At 36.0% G+C, this 19168-nt stretch overlaps 5 protein-coding genes across 7 annotated transcripts; 4 read left to right on the forward strand and 1 right to left on the reverse strand.

The window, feature by feature from the left end:
• Nucleotides 1-1675: 1675 nt before the first annotated feature.
• LOC108319623 (tropinone reductase) lies at nucleotides 1676-3458 on the forward strand. The gene is made up of 5 exons (XM_017550818.2): nucleotides 1676-1872; nucleotides 2140-2347; nucleotides 2519-2738; nucleotides 2855-2961; nucleotides 3052-3458. The coding sequence occupies exons 1-5, from the start codon at nucleotides 1784-1786 to the stop codon at nucleotides 3232-3234; spliced, it is 807 nt and encodes a 268-aa protein (XP_017406307.1). The 5' UTR covers nucleotides 1676-1783; the 3' UTR covers nucleotides 3235-3458.
• A 156-nt stretch (nucleotides 3459-3614) lies between these two features.
• Nucleotides 3615-6522, forward strand: LOC108319589 (metal tolerance protein B). Of its 3 annotated transcripts, none has more exons than XM_017550765.2 (2): nucleotides 3615-4885; nucleotides 5309-6522. In XM_017550765.2, exon 2 carries the CDS (start codon nucleotides 5339-5341, stop codon nucleotides 6500-6502), a length of 1164 nt encoding a protein of 387 aa, XP_017406254.1. In that variant the 5' UTR covers nucleotides 3615-4885; nucleotides 5309-5338; the 3' UTR covers nucleotides 6503-6522. The 3 variants fall into 3 exon arrangements, with proteins under 3 accessions (XP_017406254.1, XP_052734553.1, XP_052734554.1); XM_052878593.1 differs by having other exon boundaries at nucleotides 3615-3820; XM_052878594.1 differs by lacking the exon at nucleotides 3615-4885 and adding an exon at nucleotides 4892-5033.
• A 2759-nt stretch (nucleotides 6523-9281) lies between these two features.
• On the reverse strand, nucleotides 9282-11398 carry LOC108319629 (ras-related protein Rab11C). Its single transcript, XM_017550824.2, has 3 exons — nucleotides 11159-11398; nucleotides 10805-10997; nucleotides 9282-9960 (listed from the first exon to the last, which is right to left on the reverse strand). The coding sequence occupies exons 2-3, from the start codon at nucleotides 10967-10969 to the stop codon at nucleotides 9475-9477; spliced, it is 651 nt and encodes a 216-aa protein (XP_017406313.1). The 5' UTR covers nucleotides 10970-10997; nucleotides 11159-11398; the 3' UTR covers nucleotides 9282-9474.
• Nucleotides 11399-13513: 2115 nt separating this feature from the next.
• On the forward strand, nucleotides 13514-16067 carry LOC108319627 (pentatricopeptide repeat-containing protein At4g01570). Its single transcript, XM_017550822.2, has one exon. The coding sequence runs from the start codon at nucleotides 13531-13533 to the stop codon at nucleotides 15832-15834; it is 2304 nt and encodes a 767-aa protein (XP_017406311.1). The 5' UTR covers nucleotides 13514-13530; the 3' UTR covers nucleotides 15835-16067.
• Nucleotides 16068-16575: 508 nt separating this feature from the next.
• Nucleotides 16576-17491, forward strand: LOC108319608 (uncharacterized). Its single transcript, XM_017550796.2, has one exon. The coding sequence runs from the start codon at nucleotides 16755-16757 to the stop codon at nucleotides 17358-17360; it is 606 nt and encodes a 201-aa protein (XP_017406285.1). The 5' UTR covers nucleotides 16576-16754; the 3' UTR covers nucleotides 17361-17491.
• Nucleotides 17492-19168: the final 1677 nt, after the last annotated feature.

Below are 19168 nucleotides of genomic sequence, written 5' to 3' on the forward strand. Positions count from 1 at the left end.
GTTGTAGTCAAAAGTAAATCACGAGACATAATTGATTTATTTTTATATTGCTTTTTAGTATTTTTTTTATTAAAGAAATCAATGAATTTATCATATATTTTGAGTTTCATTAACAATCTATTTTTTTATTATATTATCATTGCGCAAATTATCTTTCTCTATTCAGTATATTTTCGAATTGTTCTACGAAAGAAAAGTTTTCGTTTTGCACAGGTTACATAGAAACCGAAAACAAAAAATAAAGAAGAAAATTTTACATTTTCATGAATAACATATATTTTTATAGGAAGTATATTTATGATTAAAATAAAGGTTTTCTTTTTTAATAAAAGAATGTAAATAGAGATAGAATAAAAGTGTTGACATACTAACTAATATGATACTTTTAAGGAAAGGAGAATGATAAAAGCGTTCTTAATTATATTTATAATCTTCATTTTAATTTAATTTATTATTCAATTAGACTTGCTCTCTCTTTTATGTTTTTAATTTCTATATCCTATCAATTACACACATATATATAACATGAAAAAAAATTACAGAGAAATATGAAATTTCTAAATATGAAAACTAAAACGCAAATAATCTTTTATCCTTTTCTCCATAAAAACACTAAATAGTGTTCCTCGGTTTTATCAAGTAATAAAATTATGTTATATGCTTAAATTTTTGAAATGTTATTTATAAATATTTTCAGAAAATACAAAGTAAATATATCTATAACTAAAATGATTATATGCATAGATTAATTTAAATTTATTTAGATAAAAAAATTCTTAAGCACTTTTAATATAAAAAAATAAGAATATAAAGTGAAATGAACTTTTTCGGTAAGTTACAACTAATTTATATATATAGATCCAAATAATCTTTTGAAATAAGTGGAAAAAATTCTGACTAAAAAAATATCACAGTTAAATTTATATATACAATCAAAATTCGTATATAAATTTCAAAATTCGTATGTAAAATAATGTTAAATACATATTACAATCATTTATCTAAAATTTAATTAGTTAATGGAGAAAGAATACAATTTTTTTTTTATGGAATTAAATTTATTGATCTTTTTATCTTATATGAAATATAGTTTTGTCATCTTTACGTGAAATTTTTAGACTCACATCTAGGTTTTTCCAACTTTGTACCGATAAAAGTGTACATAATATGGTCAAAGAAAATCTCAGAGTAGTGGAATGCATGAATAAAAAACTAGCTAAGCAATTTCACAAGAGTGACTATCACAATAACAATTAAAAGGTTTTCATGAGACCAACCATTTTTTTTATCAACTAAACAGACGAGAGCCAGTACATTCGCATGAAGGAAATAAGCACTTAAATCGATAAAAGTATAATTTAACATAATGTGTCGATCTACAACTAAAAGTGATGGATCTCACACCAAAAAAATTGATGTTATGCAGTTAAATATACACGTGTATCTATATATCTTTTTATTAGTGAGATATTATCCAGAGCTAAGTTATCACGAATTTATTTTTTATATCACTCCCATTTATATATTATTTTATCCGTGGAACTGTATCCAACAAATATCTCAATCACCGATTACATTAAGTCAACTTTTGCTGCACACAAAATTAGGCAGAAAAGGATAAGTTTCGAAAACTCAGCAAGTTCAATATTATCAAATTAGTTTTTGTGTACACAGATAAAATGAAAATGACTATAAATAAAGTTCTTTAGAAGGTAATCATATCAGTTATTATATATTATGAATCTTCACTCATCATAACATCTCCTTCGTTGAAGAGAAAACAATGGGTGAGACAAACAGTAGTAGCAAAAGCAGTAGGTGGTCTTTGCAAGGAATGACAGCACTGGTCACCGGTGGATCCAAAGGAATCGGGTTACTATCGTCTCTCCTTCTTCTTCCATTTTTTCATTCCATCTTTTGTTCCTAAATTTCAAACTTCCCTCTGAAAAATACCCATTAACTTGTTAACTATCAACTAACAACAAAATCTAGAGGAAAAAGTGCTTAACTTTTGTGTTAATTAGTAAGAATGTTTTGCATCAATAAAAGATGGTAACAAGAAGATATACAAAATAAGTGGATATTGCATGAGAATTGTTTCTGGTTGTTAATTTATCTTATGTTTGTACTACATCCTAGATATGCTGTTGTAGAGGAGTTGGCACAACTTGGGGCAACTGTACACACTTGTGCTCGAAACGAAGCTGAACTCAGTGAATCCTTGAACGAATGGACCACGAAAGGATACAGAGTAACCGGTTCGGTCTGTGACGTGACCTCTCGTCTTAACAGAGAAGAGCTGATAGCTAGAGTCTCTTCTCAGTTCAATGGAAAACTCAATATCCTTGTCAGTAATTCATTCAATTCAATAGCATGGAGTTAAAGTTTTTTTTTTTTTTTTTAAATTAATACTGTGAGAAATAGTTCAAAATCCATTTTTTAGTTAGGAACGATTTTTGCGTTAGTGTTTTTATTTGTTATTTTATAGGATTCTGCTTACATTTTGCGCGGATTGTAGGTAAACAACGTGGGAACAAACATACCGAAAGAAACCCTGGAGTTAACAGCGAAAGATTTCGCATTTCTGATCAACACGAATCTTGAATCTTGTTTCCACTTAAGCCAGCTTGCACATCCTCTCCTAAAAGCTTCAGAAGCTGCAAGTATCATTTTCATGTCCTCGGTTGCTGGTGTTGTAGCTACAAACATAGTATCCATTATCTATAGTGCAACAAAAGGTGATTGTTCATTGCATTCCATGTGGCAGTGTTAGCTAGCTAGAGATTGTAATGGATAGTAAAAAGTAGGAAACCGTAGCTGGTAATTTGAAAAGGTATATGTAATTGGCATGCAGGTGCAATAAACCAAGTGACAAAAAATCTGGCATGTGAATGGGCGAAAGACAACATAAGGACTAATTGTGTTGCACCAGGGCCAATTAAAACCCCTCTTGGGGATAAGGTAACCTTTTTGTTTGCACTGTTAGTGTATGATTATTCTTGTCATTTGTTTTCTTTGAGGGCATGATATGATTATGTCATGTTCTTGCAGGTCTTTAAAGAGGAAAAAGTTCAGCGTGGTCTCATTTCTGAAATCCCTCTTGGACGGATTGGAGAGGCAGAGGAGGTGTCTTCGTTGGTGGCCTTTCTGTGCTTGCCTTCAGCTTCTTACATCACAGGACAGACCATTTGTGTTGATGGCGGTTTCAGTGTTAATGGCCTCCATATATTCTAGCCTTAGTTTTCACTTTTTCTCTGTCAAGTCAGTTACACTCTCATTGCATTGGTTTCTGTCTCATTTAAGAATAAATTAACAGACTGTACTTTCCTAAATTGAGTTTGAATTCACATTTAGTTGTCAATCTCGCAGTGAGAGTGTAGTATGTTAAATGTATTTTGGAATGCATCATGTTTATTGTCTGGTTTTAATAAAACATAGCGCTTGTTTTCACCTTAAAACTCAAACTTCAGTCACTCATCCTCGAGTTGATGGAAGTAAAAATCTTCATATAACAATAATATTCTGAGACAAAAGAGAGTATAGGGTTTCTCTTCCTTGGTAGCGGCGGTGGCCTAAGCGGTGGTGCAGGTGCTTGCTGTTTTTTGTGCGAGGGTGGTGTTGTTTGTTCGGTGATGCAGGTTTGGGAGAGGGTGCATGTTCCGTGTGTTGTGTTGCGTGAGCTCTTCTTTCAACGCGTGCAGGGTGTCAATCGGTGCGGCGCTGTTTTGGTGTGTCTTGTGGGCTTAATGGTTTCATTTCTCAAACCGCTCTGGGACGAATTGGAGAAGCAGAGGACGGTCTTCCTTGGTGGCATGCGGTGGTAAAAAAGTTGTAAAGCATCAATTATTTTTAACAACAATTTTTAACAATTTTTGGTATTTCATGTCTCACTATTTTATGTGTCACTGTTTTCACGAATTATCACATAAGCAATAGTAAAAAATTATTAAAAATACTTTTTCCTAAAAAAAAAGTGAATTTTAAGAATAAAACAATTATAAAAAATGAATTTTTATATATTTTAAGAAATATATATATATATAAGAAAAGATGAAACAAAATGAATATAACAAATTTATGTTACAAGATGAAACCATTTATGTGGAAGACCGCGTCATTACTCAAAACCAAGGACAGAAGCACTCCTGTTGCTAAGAATAAATAGAGGGAGGTCTTTATTTATTTATTTTCCTATGTAATTAGTAGATAATATCCAATTATAATTTTAGTGAATAATCATTATGACAATTTAAATCTTATATTTTTTGAAGTTAGAAGTAAATCTCAATGAATTTTCTTACAATTATAAAATATTATTATAATTAAATTTTAACCATAAAAAATTATCATATTAAAAGATGTGATATCATCTTAAAATTCAAGATACGAAAGCAAAAAACCTTTTATTCCTGAAACAGATATTTTTTCTATTATAAGAAAAGACAAATCCAAACTATTTACTGGCTTTCAAATCATAAATAAAAGTAAATAGCATTTTCTGGGCGAAGCAATTACATTCGAAACGTACAAATTAATTAGCAAAATAAAACTAACGTATGGCATGGTATTGGTATAATGGTATCTGTTCTAATTTTGTGAGGGACGGAATCTACATAAGAAACATGTTGTTTGGTTCTTCTGTACATGGTTGTTGCCGGCTATTGAAAAGTCTCCACGGAGAGACTTTTCGCACGGCAACATCAGGTTAAATTTGTGGTCACCATCATCAACATCAACATCTACGTCAAGTTTTTCTTCATTTCTATACCTTTCTCTTTCCCTTCCAATCTCTCTCTCGCTTCCTCTGACCTAAGCCCTCAATTCCTGAGACCATTCTTAATTTCCAATCTATTTCCTCGGTTCCACCACCGCTTCACTTCCACTGGTACGGTTTATTTATTTCATTAATTTACCTCCGTTTCTTTTCTGCAAAATCAAATTTTGTCACGTGCGAAAATACTCATTCCCCTTATGATGTAATTGGCGTTTGGCTTCGGCACTTTCAGTGATTTTCCCAACAAGCCCCTTAATAAGTAATGCCATCTCTGTTTATTTTATTTTGATTGCACACTTAAGATTGAAGAAGTCCAATTTATCGTTGACCCGATAATATGTCATTTTTTTATCTTATTGCTTTAGTTTGAAATGGTAAAATAATGTACAATTTACCTAATTCTGGCTGTTTCTACATAGGAATGTAATTTTGAATGCTCTTTCTGGTGTTCTGGTGTTGGTGTTGGTGTTGGCAATCTAACAATAGACTGAGCCTTGGGTGACTTTTTCTAAATGGTTTTCTTGTTTTGTTTAGGGTTTATAAGTACCCAGATTCCTGGAGCAAATGGAAAACGGGGAAGCCCCAATCTTGGTGGAAGAGAGGATAATGCAGGAAATTGAGATACCCATTGCATCTGAAAGACTTGATGTTCTTCCTATGAAGGCAGAGTCATCGTGTTGTTCTGGCTGTCCTTTTTCTGGACATGAAAATAGTGTTGTGACATCAAAAGAGTCTTCAAAGTCGGCAAAGAAACTTTGTGGTCTTATTGTTTTCTATGGTATTGTCATGGTTGTGGAACTTATTGGTGGAATAAAAGCTCACAGCCTAGCTGTCATCGGTGATGCAGCTCACTTGCTTTCTGATATTACTGGATTCTCTATCTCTCTCTTTGCAGTGTGGGCTTCGGGTTGGGAGGCAACACCACATCAATCTTTCGGATACAATCGTCTCGAGGTTTTGGGGGCTCTTATATCTGTTCAGTTAATTTGGTTGATATCTGGTTATTTGATATATGAAGCAGTTGGTAGAATTCTTCTACAAGAGGCCAGTGTGAATGGAAAGGTCATGCTTGCTATTGCAACATTTGGATTTGTTCTTAACTTTATCATGGTTGCATGGATTGGTCATGATCACGGTCATCATCATCATCATCATCATGGTTGTGAAGACTCTGGTCATGATCATAGTCATCATCACTGCCACACAGACCATGATCATGGGAATAAGGAGCTATCTATGATAAGTGACGAGGAGAGCGTTACCCTGGTTTCAAGTAATCACAGAAATACAAATGTCTTGAACCTAAATCTTCAGGGGGCGTATTTGCATGTCATGGCTGATATGATTCAATCTGTTGGAGTGATGATTGCTGGAGCCATAATATGGGCTGAACCTAAGTGGTTTATAGTTGATCTTGTGTGCACTCTTATATTCTCTGTTTTATCTTTAAGTGCTACCCTTCCCATGCTTAGGAATATTTGTGGCATTCTCATGGAAAGGACCCCAAGTGAGATAGATATCAGCAAGCTGGAAAATGGCATTAGAAATATCAAGGGAGTGCAGGATGTTCATGACTTGCACATTTGGGCTATAACTGTTGGAAAACTTGTTCTTTCTTGCCATGTAGTGGCTGAACCTGGCATAAGTTCCATTGATTTACTAGGCATGATTAAACACTACTGTGAAAAAACATATCAAATACAGCATGTAACCATACAAATTGAGTAAGGCAAATATTTTTCCTCTCCTTTACTAGTGAATAATTGGTTGATGCATAGTCATAAAAATTTAAAAAGTGGGGTTTATTCTTTAATGTTTTGACTTAAGAGTGAATTTGATATGCTAAAAGTTTAAGACAGCACAAAAAAATGTTTCATGTTTGATTTTAAGATTGCTAAGAATAGACAAGTTTGAAATTCTGTTACTCAAGACTATTATGCACAAAATCATCCAAAATTAAATAAGTCTCAATTGTTTTCCCTATCATTAATATCCCTGCTCGTTATATGTGAAGAGTGAATGAACTCATCAACCTGTCTCTCAATTTCTCCATCTATCCTTTCTTTCCCTATTCTCTTTAACAGTAAAAACAAACTCCATTACACTGAAGAGCATAATGTAGATGAATATGAAGAAATCACCATGATCCATTTAAAGCTACAACATCGAAAGATGAGGATTTGCTTGCCTGATGTCAAGTTGGGGGTTGTCATTGTAAGCAAGAATGTAGAGAAAAGTGTAATAATTACAAGTTTAACACACAATGATCAAAACAATCTTTGTTAATGTATTGTCCTTCCTTGTCTCTACAAGCAATTGCATCTTTTATTCCTCTTTCCTCGTCACTCGTCTTCAACTCCAATGGATTCCTTATCTTATAAACATTTTTAAGTACTATTAAGCCTTATGGAGGTTAAGTTTCAATCCTTTTAAGTCTTAAGTCCCTTTGAACTAACTGTTCCTGGACTAAAATGCGATCACTACGATCAAAAGTTTACTTGATCAGAATAGGATAGTCTCTGTCATAGAGAATCTTAAATGGAGTGATCCCAATACTATGATGATAAGAAGTGCTATACCAATACTCTGTCTCTGGACAAACAAAGCAAGTTTACACAAACTCCTTGACATCTTTATGGATATCCTTACAATGAAATTGAGCAAGATTCAAGCCAATGTTTTTCTAAATCCAGGACTACCTCCTATTAGTGAACTATAAAACTCCTATACATTTAACCAAAGCTTACGAGGGAATAACCAATTTGTCTTTCCGTAAAGCAACTAATCTTGGAAAAATAAAGTGTTCACTAGTCAGTTTTGAAAATATTTGTGATAAATTAGTGGTACATGGAAAATGTCATCTACATATCACCCTCGATTGGATGGCCAATCCGAGATTCTCAACAAATGTTTGGAAATGTATTTCGGATGTTTCACTTTTGACTCTCCAAAAGAATGGTCCAAGTTTCTTCCTTAGGCAGAATAGTGGTATAACACTCAAAGTTGTTTATAACTGTGTTCTCCCCCAACTACTAAAATATGTCCTTCATGGAAGATCCCATTGCTGTGAAAGGACAATTGTTGACAAGAGATGCTATATTGTAAAAGTTGGAAATGAATTTGCAAAGGACACAACAGATTCAAAAGAAGTATGCTGATAAAAAAAAGAAAGGATGTGCAATTTGAAGTGAGTTTGGTCCCTTTGCCATCATTCAGAAAGTTGGGAAGGTTGTTTATAAATTGAAGCTTCCGAATTTAGGAAGAATTCATCCAGTATTCTATGTTTCTTAGCTAAAATTGTGTCACATAAATCATGATCAACCTTATGCGTCCTTGCCATCAATACGTGAGGCATTCCCGTTAAAAAAATAGAATAATATTCTTGCTCCAATCACTGCTATTGTTTTTTGTGTGTTTCATTATATATATATATATATATATACACACACACACTTTAGTTAGAAAATTTAAAGGAGTGTCCATGAAACTACTAATGTTACTAATATTTATCAATTTATCCAACAGAAGACAAGTACACCGCATATATCTATTATAAAAACCACTAATATGCTGATATTTTTTCTTGTCCAACTACGTATTTTGCAAAAAATTAGATTTTGTTGCAAGAAATTAAGATTCTTTCTTGCATTAATGAATTATCTCAAACAATATGGAAGTGCATTATTCTTAACCGTTATATCCACTCATCGGTTAATATACATTAATGTGAAGATTGGAATGTAAAAAGTTGAAATAAAAAGATACCAAAACAATTGTATTAAGATCAAATTCTTGTGTAAACACAGACATTGCACTGAACAGATAATATTGTAATAAATTTTGTATTGCTGTAACCGACACTGTAGCTTGTGAACAGAATACGACCAAAGTGTCCCTAAATTTGCAGTAGAGCAACGTAAAACAATCAAAATACAACTAAATGTAAATGTTTTAAGGTCATAACACCGCTTTAATTATCATATGATATTAGCAATGGATGCCAATTTCCAACATCAACCTTTACTACGTGAGTTACCAATGTGAAACTCTGGTTTTTCAATGCAAAATAAGAACACTTAAGATTGACGTTCTAGAAAGCAATCTGGAGTTGCATTCTGTTTGATTGCAGTACGGATTCCACAACACAAAATTCCAAATTCATTGCAATTTTAATTATAATGACAAAAAAGTTGCTTTCCCCCATAAGCGAGGTGCTTGTAATTATCTACTTGCAAACTAGGCGCTTGATTTTACCTCCTGAATCAGCCAATGAGTAGAAGAACTTGCAAGAGAGATTATTATACACTGCCAAGCAGGTCACAGGTTTAGCCTTGTAACAACAATGTATCGACAAAAACCAGACAGAAGGTGTATATCTTACATGACCTCTCTCTGAAGTGTTAGATTACCGTTAACCATCACATTTTATCATCAATTTCTGTCCGCTGTTCAAATATTACATTAACTCGTTAGAAACTATCACATCACAGAATAGATAATCCAAAGAAACTAGCAAGAGTATTGTTTTATAAATTTCACAGACTTCGTTTTTGCAACTCAATGGAGTAAATGTAATCTACATGTGTCTCTCTCACCCATAAAGAAAAAAAATTAAAAAAGATAAAAAAGAGAAAAGGGCAAAACAGAATTGGGGGGAAAAATACTATCTGCTACCAACGTTTTTCCCTCAAATGTCACAACTAAGTGGAGCAGCACCCTCTCTTTGTATTCCCAGATGCCTCCCCAACATTGATGGTGGTACCTTGACCAGGAAGTGTGGTACCACCAGCTGCTTCCTGAGCTGCGAGTGCCTTTTTGCTAACAATATGATAAATCTCTGTCAAAATGGTTTGGAATGCCTTCTCAATGTTGGTTGCCTCCAGTGCAGATGTCTCAAGAAACGACAAACCTTCCCTCTCTGCCAAGTTTTGACCATCGTCCCCCGAAACCGCTCTTAGATGGTTCAAATCAGATTTATTTCCAGCCATCATGATAACAATATTAGAATCCGCATGGTCCCTCAGCTCACGCAACCACCTTTGGACATTGTCAAAGGTTTGTCTCTTAGTAATGTCATATACAAGTAGAGCACCTACAGCTCCTCTGTAATAAGCACTGGTAATGGCACGGTACCGCTCCTGACCTGCTGTGTCCCAGATCTGTGCTTTCACAGTCTTCCCCTCTACCTGTACACAAAGAAAAAGCCATTAGTAATGCTGTAATGCAAACAAGCCTTCATGATCAAGGTTTTCAAAAAACCTTCTGCAACCGTGATTAAGACAGCAAGATTGAGGTTTCGTGAGCCTCCAAATGCAACAGGCATTGCACCAGCATTGAGTTTGTAATTTTCAGGAACATCAAAATATCATGACAAAAATACAACCTCCGACTGCAATTTAAAACCTTGTTCATTCAATTGACAACCATCCATCCAATTAAGAAAACCATCAAACATAAATAACCAAAAAATTTCCACAACATTACCATATAATATTAGTCCTAAGTTCAAAGATATTTTCTTGATCAATTTTTAACTGAGAAGCAATCATCTCATCTGAAGGTACAAAAATCAGGCTAAAACAACTGTTTAGTTATTATGTTACATAAAATATTAATCCAAATCCTCATCCACTTGATCGTAACACCGAAAGCTAAAATCATTTCTCCAAAACATTATATTCATCAGAGGTTTTGAAAAACACTCTGTCATCGTAATTTTGATCACAACATCAAGGATTTTGTCCATAAACTCATGAAACGTCAAGATCACAGCAAAGCCACCAGCGCAACTTAAAACCTTGATATTTATTTCCTAAGAAAAGGATCTGAGATATAAATAAGCTATTCAATCAATCCTTTCAAGCAAAGACTAAAAAAAGACCATAGTCGAATACATATACATGCAAATAACGGGCAGAAATCCAAGCAGAAAGAAGAAAATAAAAAGACAAAATCAAGAAATACAATCAATCAGGAAAAACACACGTGTCCATTACGGAAAATCAGCAAAGAAAAAGGAGGCAGAAGTACCTGAAGAGTCCTGGTAGCGAACTCGACTCCGATAGTGGATTTGGACTCCAAGCAGAACTCGTTTCGAGTGAACCTGGAGAGGATGTTGGATTTGCCAACACCTGAGTCTCCGATCAAAACGATCTTGAACAGATAGTCATACTCGTGGTCCACTCGATGCGTCATGGCTCCTCTCCCCTCCGATCTCTCAAACCTGCCAGATCCAACACCGAACACCACATATTATTCATCCAGATCCAAAACCTAACCGTTAGGAGAGCACAGCGGCGCGTGGCCACACGCGCATAAAAACACATTCTCGAAACGACGAAACGGATCTCTCTACGAACTGAATCGGAAAGAAAAAGAACTCACCGCAAGACCGCGACGAACTGGTAAACGAAATTCGTTTGTGAAGTGTGTTTAGTTGTTAACTAAGCGAAGTAGAAAAGTTGAGAGAGAGAGAGGTGGGGAACCGGAGCAGAGCGGAGCGGTTCGGATAACCGGAGGAACCGCAGGGGATTTTGGTGGAGATGGAAAAGGAGAGTGGCCGAATTGGCCAACTGGAGAAAACAGAAATGTCTACGAGTGAGAAAGCAACGCCAACGCAAATAAATATGTTCATTTTTTAGAAAGAAAAGAAAAAGAAATATATATAATATATATAAATAATGTTTAACTATTATTATTAATTTATAATTTGTGGTGTTGAAGAATGTGAGAAAGACAAAGTCTGTGTGATGAAGTTGTAGGGTGTGGCAGGCTGGCTGGTGGAGGGTGGGGTGTGGTGCGTTAAGGACAGGGTGTCCCTGTTACACTGCCTTTTTGTTTCTCTGTTTTCTTTCTCCTCATACTCTTCTGTGCTCTCCCTCCCTCTTCTAACCAATCACAACCTTTTTAATAAGGCTAATCTCAATTTCAATTATTTTCTTTTCGTTCTTTTATTCTTCAAATTACTTTCAACTTTATTTCGATTCGACACTTCATAAACTTTTCAACAAATAATATAATCGGAGGAGGTTGTATTAAACTGAAACATTTTTATTTTAAAAATGTCAAAATACATTACCATCCAAAATAAAAAAAGTACTTAATAGATACAAGAGCACTTTAAAAAATCAGATTACCTTTTATTTTAATCACTAAAACGAAATCCACATTTCTTTTATACTTTTTCATTTTTTACAGTAAAAAGTGTTTCATTCAAAATAAATATATATATATATATATATATTAGATAAATTATAATTCATTTCAAAAATTAGATAGATTATGGTTTAGTGATGATTTTGAAAACAATTTACACTATATAGCATTTAAAATAGCTATAGACATTTGTATATATTTGTACAGACATGGTATGTACTTGTGTATATATATCTGTTCGCTCGTACGTACAGATAACATGTGCTTCCTGCACCTGCCTCAGTCTAAGTTTAAGAATAAGTGCCTATGTATGTCAAAGTTAAAGCTTTAGATACACGATAAAGAAGACAGCAAAGAACGTTATTTTTACTATGAAATATATATTAATAATTAATAATTTGAATATAGAAGTTTTTTACCGAATTATTTAAGTAAATTTAATGTAAGGTTGAATAGATTAAAACCGTAATTCTTCTATTTAAAACATTGATGGAAAAATATATTGTTTATTTAAACTTTATGAGCTTAAGGATTAAAAATTTAATAAAATGAAATATTAACCTCATATAATACTCTTATTTCTTTAAATGTTATTTTTAAAATTTTCTGTATTATTTACCGTTCTAATTGTCTATCATTATTTCATAACTACAAAACTAATAGAAAATGGTAATTTAATTTGAGAAGTTTAAGTAATTAATAACATTTACTTGCCGACACTAAGCCAAATTCAAGATTTGCATTACATATCACTACCAAGTATTTATATACAGTGATCAATGAAATGTCTTGAATTTGTTTCTGAAAAAAAAAAAACCAACAAGACGATTAAATTGAGTTAATTTTAAAAATAAAATATGTTTATTATCTTGATATATTAAAAGCACACATAATTTAATATTTAAAAGACCATGGTCTAACTAAATGAAATGTTAGAAAGGAAGATGAGAAAGTGGTTAAGAGAGACACAAAAACACTGTTTGTTTTCCTCTTAACTTATTGTTGTCAAAGCCAACAATGTCCAAGGAAATAACCAACCATTCCTTTGGTAAAAACAAATTATTTAAGTTGGTCTCCTGTCTCCATTTTCTGCCATAAAATATGTCTAAATAGTAGTTGTCCACGAAATCAAACTTTGAGTTTTTCTTTTCTTTTTTTAATGTCAAGTTACATGAAGTTATCTGTCATGACATAAGTGTACATACTATTATAGTTTGTATATTTATAGAATGTATTCATAAACTTATTCAATTGTTGACTAAATCAATAGAGTTTGTCAAAATATAAATTTATTGTTATTTAGTCTGCCACTATACCAGACCAAATGATTCCAATTCCAAAGCAGTTGGGTTTTATTTACTAATGTCTAAGTGGTTGGAGAAGAATGAAACGATGAAAATGAGAGTTATTTATGTTTACATTTATTTATTTTTACGATAAGTGTTAAGGCAGTGTTTGACCAGTGTCCCCCACCCGTAACTGCAAACTGGGCCTAGAAGTTGGTTCAGTGGGCCCAAGTCTTAACGCGCCGAAACGGCGTCGCATTGATTTCGAAACGGAATTTTAGAGTTTCAATTCGACTTACTAACGTTGAGAGTGTAATGCGGCAATGGAAACAGTTGGGAGAGGTCTTGGTGGCGGCCTCTATCACCAACACGCTATCCCACTCTCACTCTGCAACGCTCAATCTCCCACGCGCCGTCGCTCTCGGACTCACCCAGCCCCTTGTTCTGAGAATCCTTTCCAACCAATCGATTCACCCTTCGCAAAAGCTTCGTTTCTTCGAATGGACCCGCTCCCACCACAACCCTTCCCCGGCCGCGTACTCCCTCGTCCTCCGCTCCCTCTCCGGCGGCGGATTCTTCTCCGACATCCCCTCCGTTCTGCATTCCATGACGCAAGACGGCGTCGTTCTCGATCCCCACTCCCTCAACCTTCTCCTCCACTCCTTCATTCTCTCCTCGAACTTCAGTTTAGCTTTCCAATTATTAGATTACGTGCAGCACCTTCACCTCGATGCCACCACAATCTACAATACCCTCATCGCTGCTTTACTCACAAAACACCAACTCTCTTTCGCGTTATCCATCTTCTTCAAGCTCCTCGACGCCGTCGATTCGAAGTCCATCGCGTGCAACCAATTGTTGGTTTCTCTGAGAAAAGCAGATATGAGGGTGGAGTTTAAGCAAGTTTTTACAAAATTGAGGGAGAAGAAAGGATTTTCGTTTGATTCGTCGGGTTACAATGTGTGTATTCATGCATTTGGTTGTTGGGGTGATTTGGCTACTTGCTTCGCGCTCTTCAAGGAGATGAAGGACGATGGTAAGGGGTTGGTTGCCCCTGATTTGTGCACCTACAACAGTCTCATCACTGCGCTTTGCAGGCTTGGCAAGGTGGACGATGCGCTTGTTGTGTGGGAGGAGCTCAATGGCTCAGCTCACCAACCTGATCGCTTCACCTACACAAACCTAATTCATGCCTGTTGCAGAACTTTTAGAATGGGTGATGCCACAAGGGTTTTTAACCACATGCAGAGCCATGGGTTCCGTCCGGATACGCTTGTTTATAATTCTCTGCTGGATGGACATTTTAAGGCCACCAAGGTTGTTGAAGCCTGCCAGCTGTTTGAGAAAATGGTTCAAGAAGGGGTGAGACCTTCTTGCTGGACTTATAATATTCTCATTCATGGGCTGCTTAGGAATGGCAGGGCGGAAGCTGCTTATACTATGTTTTGTGACCTCAAGAAGAAGGGCCAATTTGTGGATGGGATTACCTACAGCATTGTTGTGTTGCAGCTTTGTAAGGAGGGTCAACTGGAGGAGGCGCTGCAGTTGGTGGAAGAAATGGAAAGCAGAGGTTTTACTGTTGACCTTGTCACCATAACATCCCTGCTGATTAGCATTCATAGGCACGGTCGCTGGGATTGGACGGACCGGCTTATGAAGCATATCAGAGAAGGTAATTTGGTACTTTCCGTTCTTAAGTGGAAAACTGGAATGGAGGCTTCTATGAAGAACCCTCCTGGAAAGAAAAAGGATTACTCACCTATGTTCCCTTCCAGAGGAGATTTTAGTGACATCATGAGCTTCATGACTGGTGCTCAGGATACCACCAACATTAATGATGGAGAGGAAACTTCCTTCGATGGGATTGACGAGTGGTCATCATCACCTCACATGGATAAATTGGCCAATCAAATGTGCTCTACTGGCTATTCTTCCCAGCTTTTTGCTCCTTCTCGCGGTCAAAGAGTCCAAGAAAAAGGACCGGATTCTTTTGATGTTGATATGGTGAATACTTTCTTGTCTATATTTTTGGCAAAGGGAAAGTTGAGCTTGGCTTGCAAATTGTTTGAGATTTTCAGTGATGCAGGTGTGAGTCCAGTGAGTTATTCTTATAATTCTATCATGAGTTCTTTTGTCAAAAAGGGTTATTTCACTGAGGCTTGGGCTGTTCTGGCTGAAATGGGAGAAAAATTTTGTCCTACTGATATAGCTACATACAATATGATACTTCAAGGTTTAGGAAAGATGGGACGAGCTGATCTAGCTAGTGCTGTTCTTGATAGGCTACTGAAGCAGGGAGGTTATCTTGACATAGTTATGTATAACACTCTCATCAATGCTCTGGGGAAGGCAGGCCGAATCAATGAGGTGAATAAGCTCTTTGAGCAAATGAGGAGCAGTGGAATAAATCCCGATGTTGTCACTTACAATACATTGATTGAAGTTCACAGCAAGGCAGGGCTATTGAAGGATGCTTATAAGTTCTTAAAAATGATGTTGGACGCTGGATGCACCCCTAACCATGTCACAGACACAACTTTAGATTATCTTGGGAGGGAAATTGATAAATTGAGATTCCAAAGGGCAACGATTTTGAGTGAAAAAGATGATCCTTCTTGAGGAGACACAGTTGTAACTTAAGTTCTGGGGAAGGGATCAAATTCTAGCAGTCTATGAAATTGGAATCTGTAATTTAGTTTTTGTATTATCTGAATTGTGCTGTGATCACAGCTGGTGTACTCCACGATCAGTTCTGTTGTTGTATTGTCTTGTCTTGGCTTCTTAGCTTGCAAATGGCTAGTCAATGTTATACATCCTCTGTTTTAATCCCAATTAACCAAAATTTTATGTCCTTGGAACAGTTTCGTTCTGATTCAATGTTTTAAAACACTTTAAACTTGAAAGTACTTCTTTTAGAATAGATTAAGAGAATTTGATCTGTAAATTAAAGAAACACTATAAACCATCATTCTTTCTATTCAAATCGTTGCACCTCTTTCCCCCTCCTTTTCATGGATTTTGAGGTGTTGTCTACAAATTAAAGAGGGATTATGATCATTATTGCTCCCTGCAACAATATTAAATTAAATGTATATTTGCTTTCGTATTCAGTGAAACCAAACACAAAAATTTTTATCCACTGAAATTATTGTGATTATATTTGTTTTTTTATATTTAAAATATGAATTCGAAACTACAAACGTGAAACATATAAGAGGTTACATTAACGGTAAGAAGAATAAGATTACTATGAATAATGCATTGTGATTTCAAACATTTATTCGTTGCAGTTTTTCTTTCTTACACAAAAGTAAAGGTTCATCTTTTTAACTTTTATTTTTTATTTTAACAATGTTACCTTTTGCACAGATTTGAGAAGGAAACAAGTTAACTGGGTTTGGTTCCAAACGTAAGCTTATACGCCACTCTCAACACACTGTAACGCATTCGTTAAATGGTTGCTTGCAAGCAATACAAAACACAATCCTTGAGTTGAGAAAACAAAACCACATTTGCGGTTTTATGCGAAGAAAAATATAATGCTATCTTTCTTAGGTTTGGTTTCATCACCGGAAATGTCCAACGTGTCTCGCCGGAAGATGACGACCACCAGAATTCACATAATGGCCTTAGATGGCATCGTCAACGTCAACTCTCTCTTCACCTTAGCCCTCTTCCTCGGCATCACCACCACCAGCACCACCAACACCCTCATAGACGCTGACGACACCGACTGCGCCGCCGGAACCTCCATTTCCGAAGGCCTCATCGCATTCCACGTCTACTCCTTCAGCTCCTTCCTCTTCTCAAGCCTCATCGCCTTGGCTCTCAAAAACGTGATCAACTTCAGCAAGGAAGTCGACGATGGTGACGTTTTGGGAGCCAACAACAACAACAGCTGGGTCCACAGTGTTGCGAAAATTAACACGGTGGTTTTGAGGTTGGGGACTCTGGTTTCGGCTTTTGGGTCGGTTTTCGGATGCGGGTTTCTGGTGGTGGCTCTTGTGGATTTGGTGCAGATCAAGTTGGGAACCATTGCTTGTGGGAGTCCTCATACTTTCGCTGCGGTGGCTCCCTTGCTCGTTCTTGTTCCCTCTGCGCTTCTTATCTACGTTTTTCTCGTCCTCTATGCCTTCACTCGTTAAACCAATAAAGAAAATACACATGATTCAATTCAACCATGTTTAAGGTGTCAAAGTGAATGATGTTATCATTAAGGATTCAAAGATCGTTGATGGAAAATGCTGATGATATCAAGAGATCGAATTCAAACGAATTCCAAGTGCTTTATTCATTTTTGCTTTGCTATTTGGCTTGCAAATTGTTTGCACCATTCAATCTTTTTGCATATATCAAATTATAGATATATATTTTTAATATTGTCATAAAAGAAGGGTGCAGGTCACTGAAAAATTGTGTCTTGCTCTGTTTGCTTGAGAGTGAGGAACAACGCGAAGTGATATTAGGATTATTTTTTGAGGAGCGAAAATGTTATTCAGTAGTAGAGAACACGTTACTAGGACTCGTACGTTAGAACTTCTATCTCATTTCCATTTGGAAAACGTTTCTTCGACAACGTCCATTTGACAACAAATTAACAACTACACGTGGGCTGCTGTGATTTGCTGTTTTAATAGGAAATTTGAAAAGGAGAAAACCTGATTTGAAGGGCATTTATGGAATAACCTGTTGGCGCCCATTCTCTTCCCGAAACTCTCTCTGTCCAAGTTATTCATTCGAAACTTGGCTTTCCACCAAATGAACTCCCAAACTCTGCGTCCACCATTCTGAACTTTGGGCACGCCAACGAGATGGTCTTTCTTGACCGACGAAATCGTGTTTGGAACTATTGAAGTCCTTTGTCTCCGTCCACCATTGAAGTGTTGGGAGGAAGTGTATTGAAGGGGCAAGCGTTGTCACATTTTCATGAAAGGAGTGGTTTTTTGGCTGTCGCCCTTGTTCCTTGGTTGGTTGGGTTGACTATTAATCGCAAGGTATTTTGTATGCCCTTGTTCGCTTTCGTTTTTTGGAGATTTGAGCACGGTTTTTTGTTGGCGAACCCGTGTTTTCCCATTTATTCGTTTCGTCATTTATGTATGTGGTTGTTTCGTTTTCCCGTTTATTGTGAGTTTGATTGTGTAATCTATGTTTTAAAGCTGAGTTCAGGATTCCTGACTCCATGGTATGGGTACTTGTGTTTTTGAAGGAGTTTGAGTAATAGTAAGTTGATCAGCCTTTGCTATTGTAGGTGAATATTTGACAGACGCTATTTTTAGAGTTGAAAATGGAATCCTCTAATAACAATGTAAGTAGACAGTAAACAGGAATGTTTTCTTTGTTGTTTTGGAGAAGCGAATTGACTGTTATAATTTTGAACTGTTTTATAGTGGCGCCTTCGAGCTTGGATAGATACATCGTACATTGCCAACATGAATTCCTTACTGCCAGCGAGACATAAGATGCGCATTTTACAAACTCCGTTTAAGTGGTGTTTAGAAATTGTAGATCCTTTAGAGGTGAACAACATGAAGAACCTGCAGATGAACAACATGAACAACCTGCAGATGAACAACATGAACAACCTGCAGATGACGAAGCTGCTTCTAGAACTGTTGTAGAAGAAGAACGAGTAGCCCTTAAGCTTCCACCACTTTTGACTGACATTGGCGATGGTGTAACTGCATCGCTGCTCCCCTATTTTGATTGAACAACTCCCCATTTAGTACGTTGGAGTAATTTGTACTTTGGGTTGATTGATTACCGAAAGTGCATGGTTGGTCCACTGTTATGACTGAGTTGCTCCCCAGTTATGGGCTGCTACTAAGTACTATGGGTTGATTGAGATAGCATGACCTGGTAGGTGGTTTTGTTGGGAACTTGTGGGTGTGGCTGTAGTTATAAGGCAATTTGACAGGAATAGGGTGCCCCCAACACTGTGTTTTGATGTAATGTT

Source organism: Vigna angularis, chromosome 5, assembly GCF_016808095.1.
Source record: "Vigna angularis cultivar LongXiaoDou No.4 chromosome 5, ASM1680809v1, whole genome shotgun sequence".
Classification (NCBI taxonomy): Eukaryota; Viridiplantae; Streptophyta; class Magnoliopsida; order Fabales; family Fabaceae; genus Vigna; species Vigna angularis.

Coding starts and splice junctions, on each gene's coding strand:
- LOC108319589 (XM_017550765.2), top strand. CDS start 5,339: ATGGAAAACGGGGAAGCCCCAATCTTGGTGGAAGAGAGGATAATGCAG.
- LOC108319629 (XM_017550824.2), bottom strand. CDS start 10,969: ATGACGCATCGAGTGGACCACGAGTATGACTATCTGTTCAAGATCGTT. Junction 9,961..10,804: donor TCGCTACCAGGACTCTTCAG/GTACTTCTGCCT, acceptor CTTTGTGTACAG/GTAGAGGGGAAGACTGTGAA.
- LOC108319623 (XM_017550818.2), top strand. CDS start 1,784: ATGGGTGAGACAAACAGTAGTAGCAAAAGCAGTAGGTGGTCTTTGCAA. Junction 1,873..2,139: donor GGTGGATCCAAAGGAATCGG/GTTACTATCGTC, acceptor ACTACATCCTAG/ATATGCTGTTGTAGAGGAGT. Junction 2,739..2,854: donor TATCTATAGTGCAACAAAAG/GTGATTGTTCAT, acceptor ATTGGCATGCAG/GTGCAATAAACCAAGTGACA.
- LOC108319627 (XM_017550822.2), top strand. CDS start 13,531: ATGCGGCAATGGAAACAGTTGGGAGAGGTCTTGGTGGCGGCCTCTATC.
- LOC108319608 (XM_017550796.2), top strand. CDS start 16,755: ATGCTATCTTTCTTAGGTTTGGTTTCATCACCGGAAATGTCCAACGTG.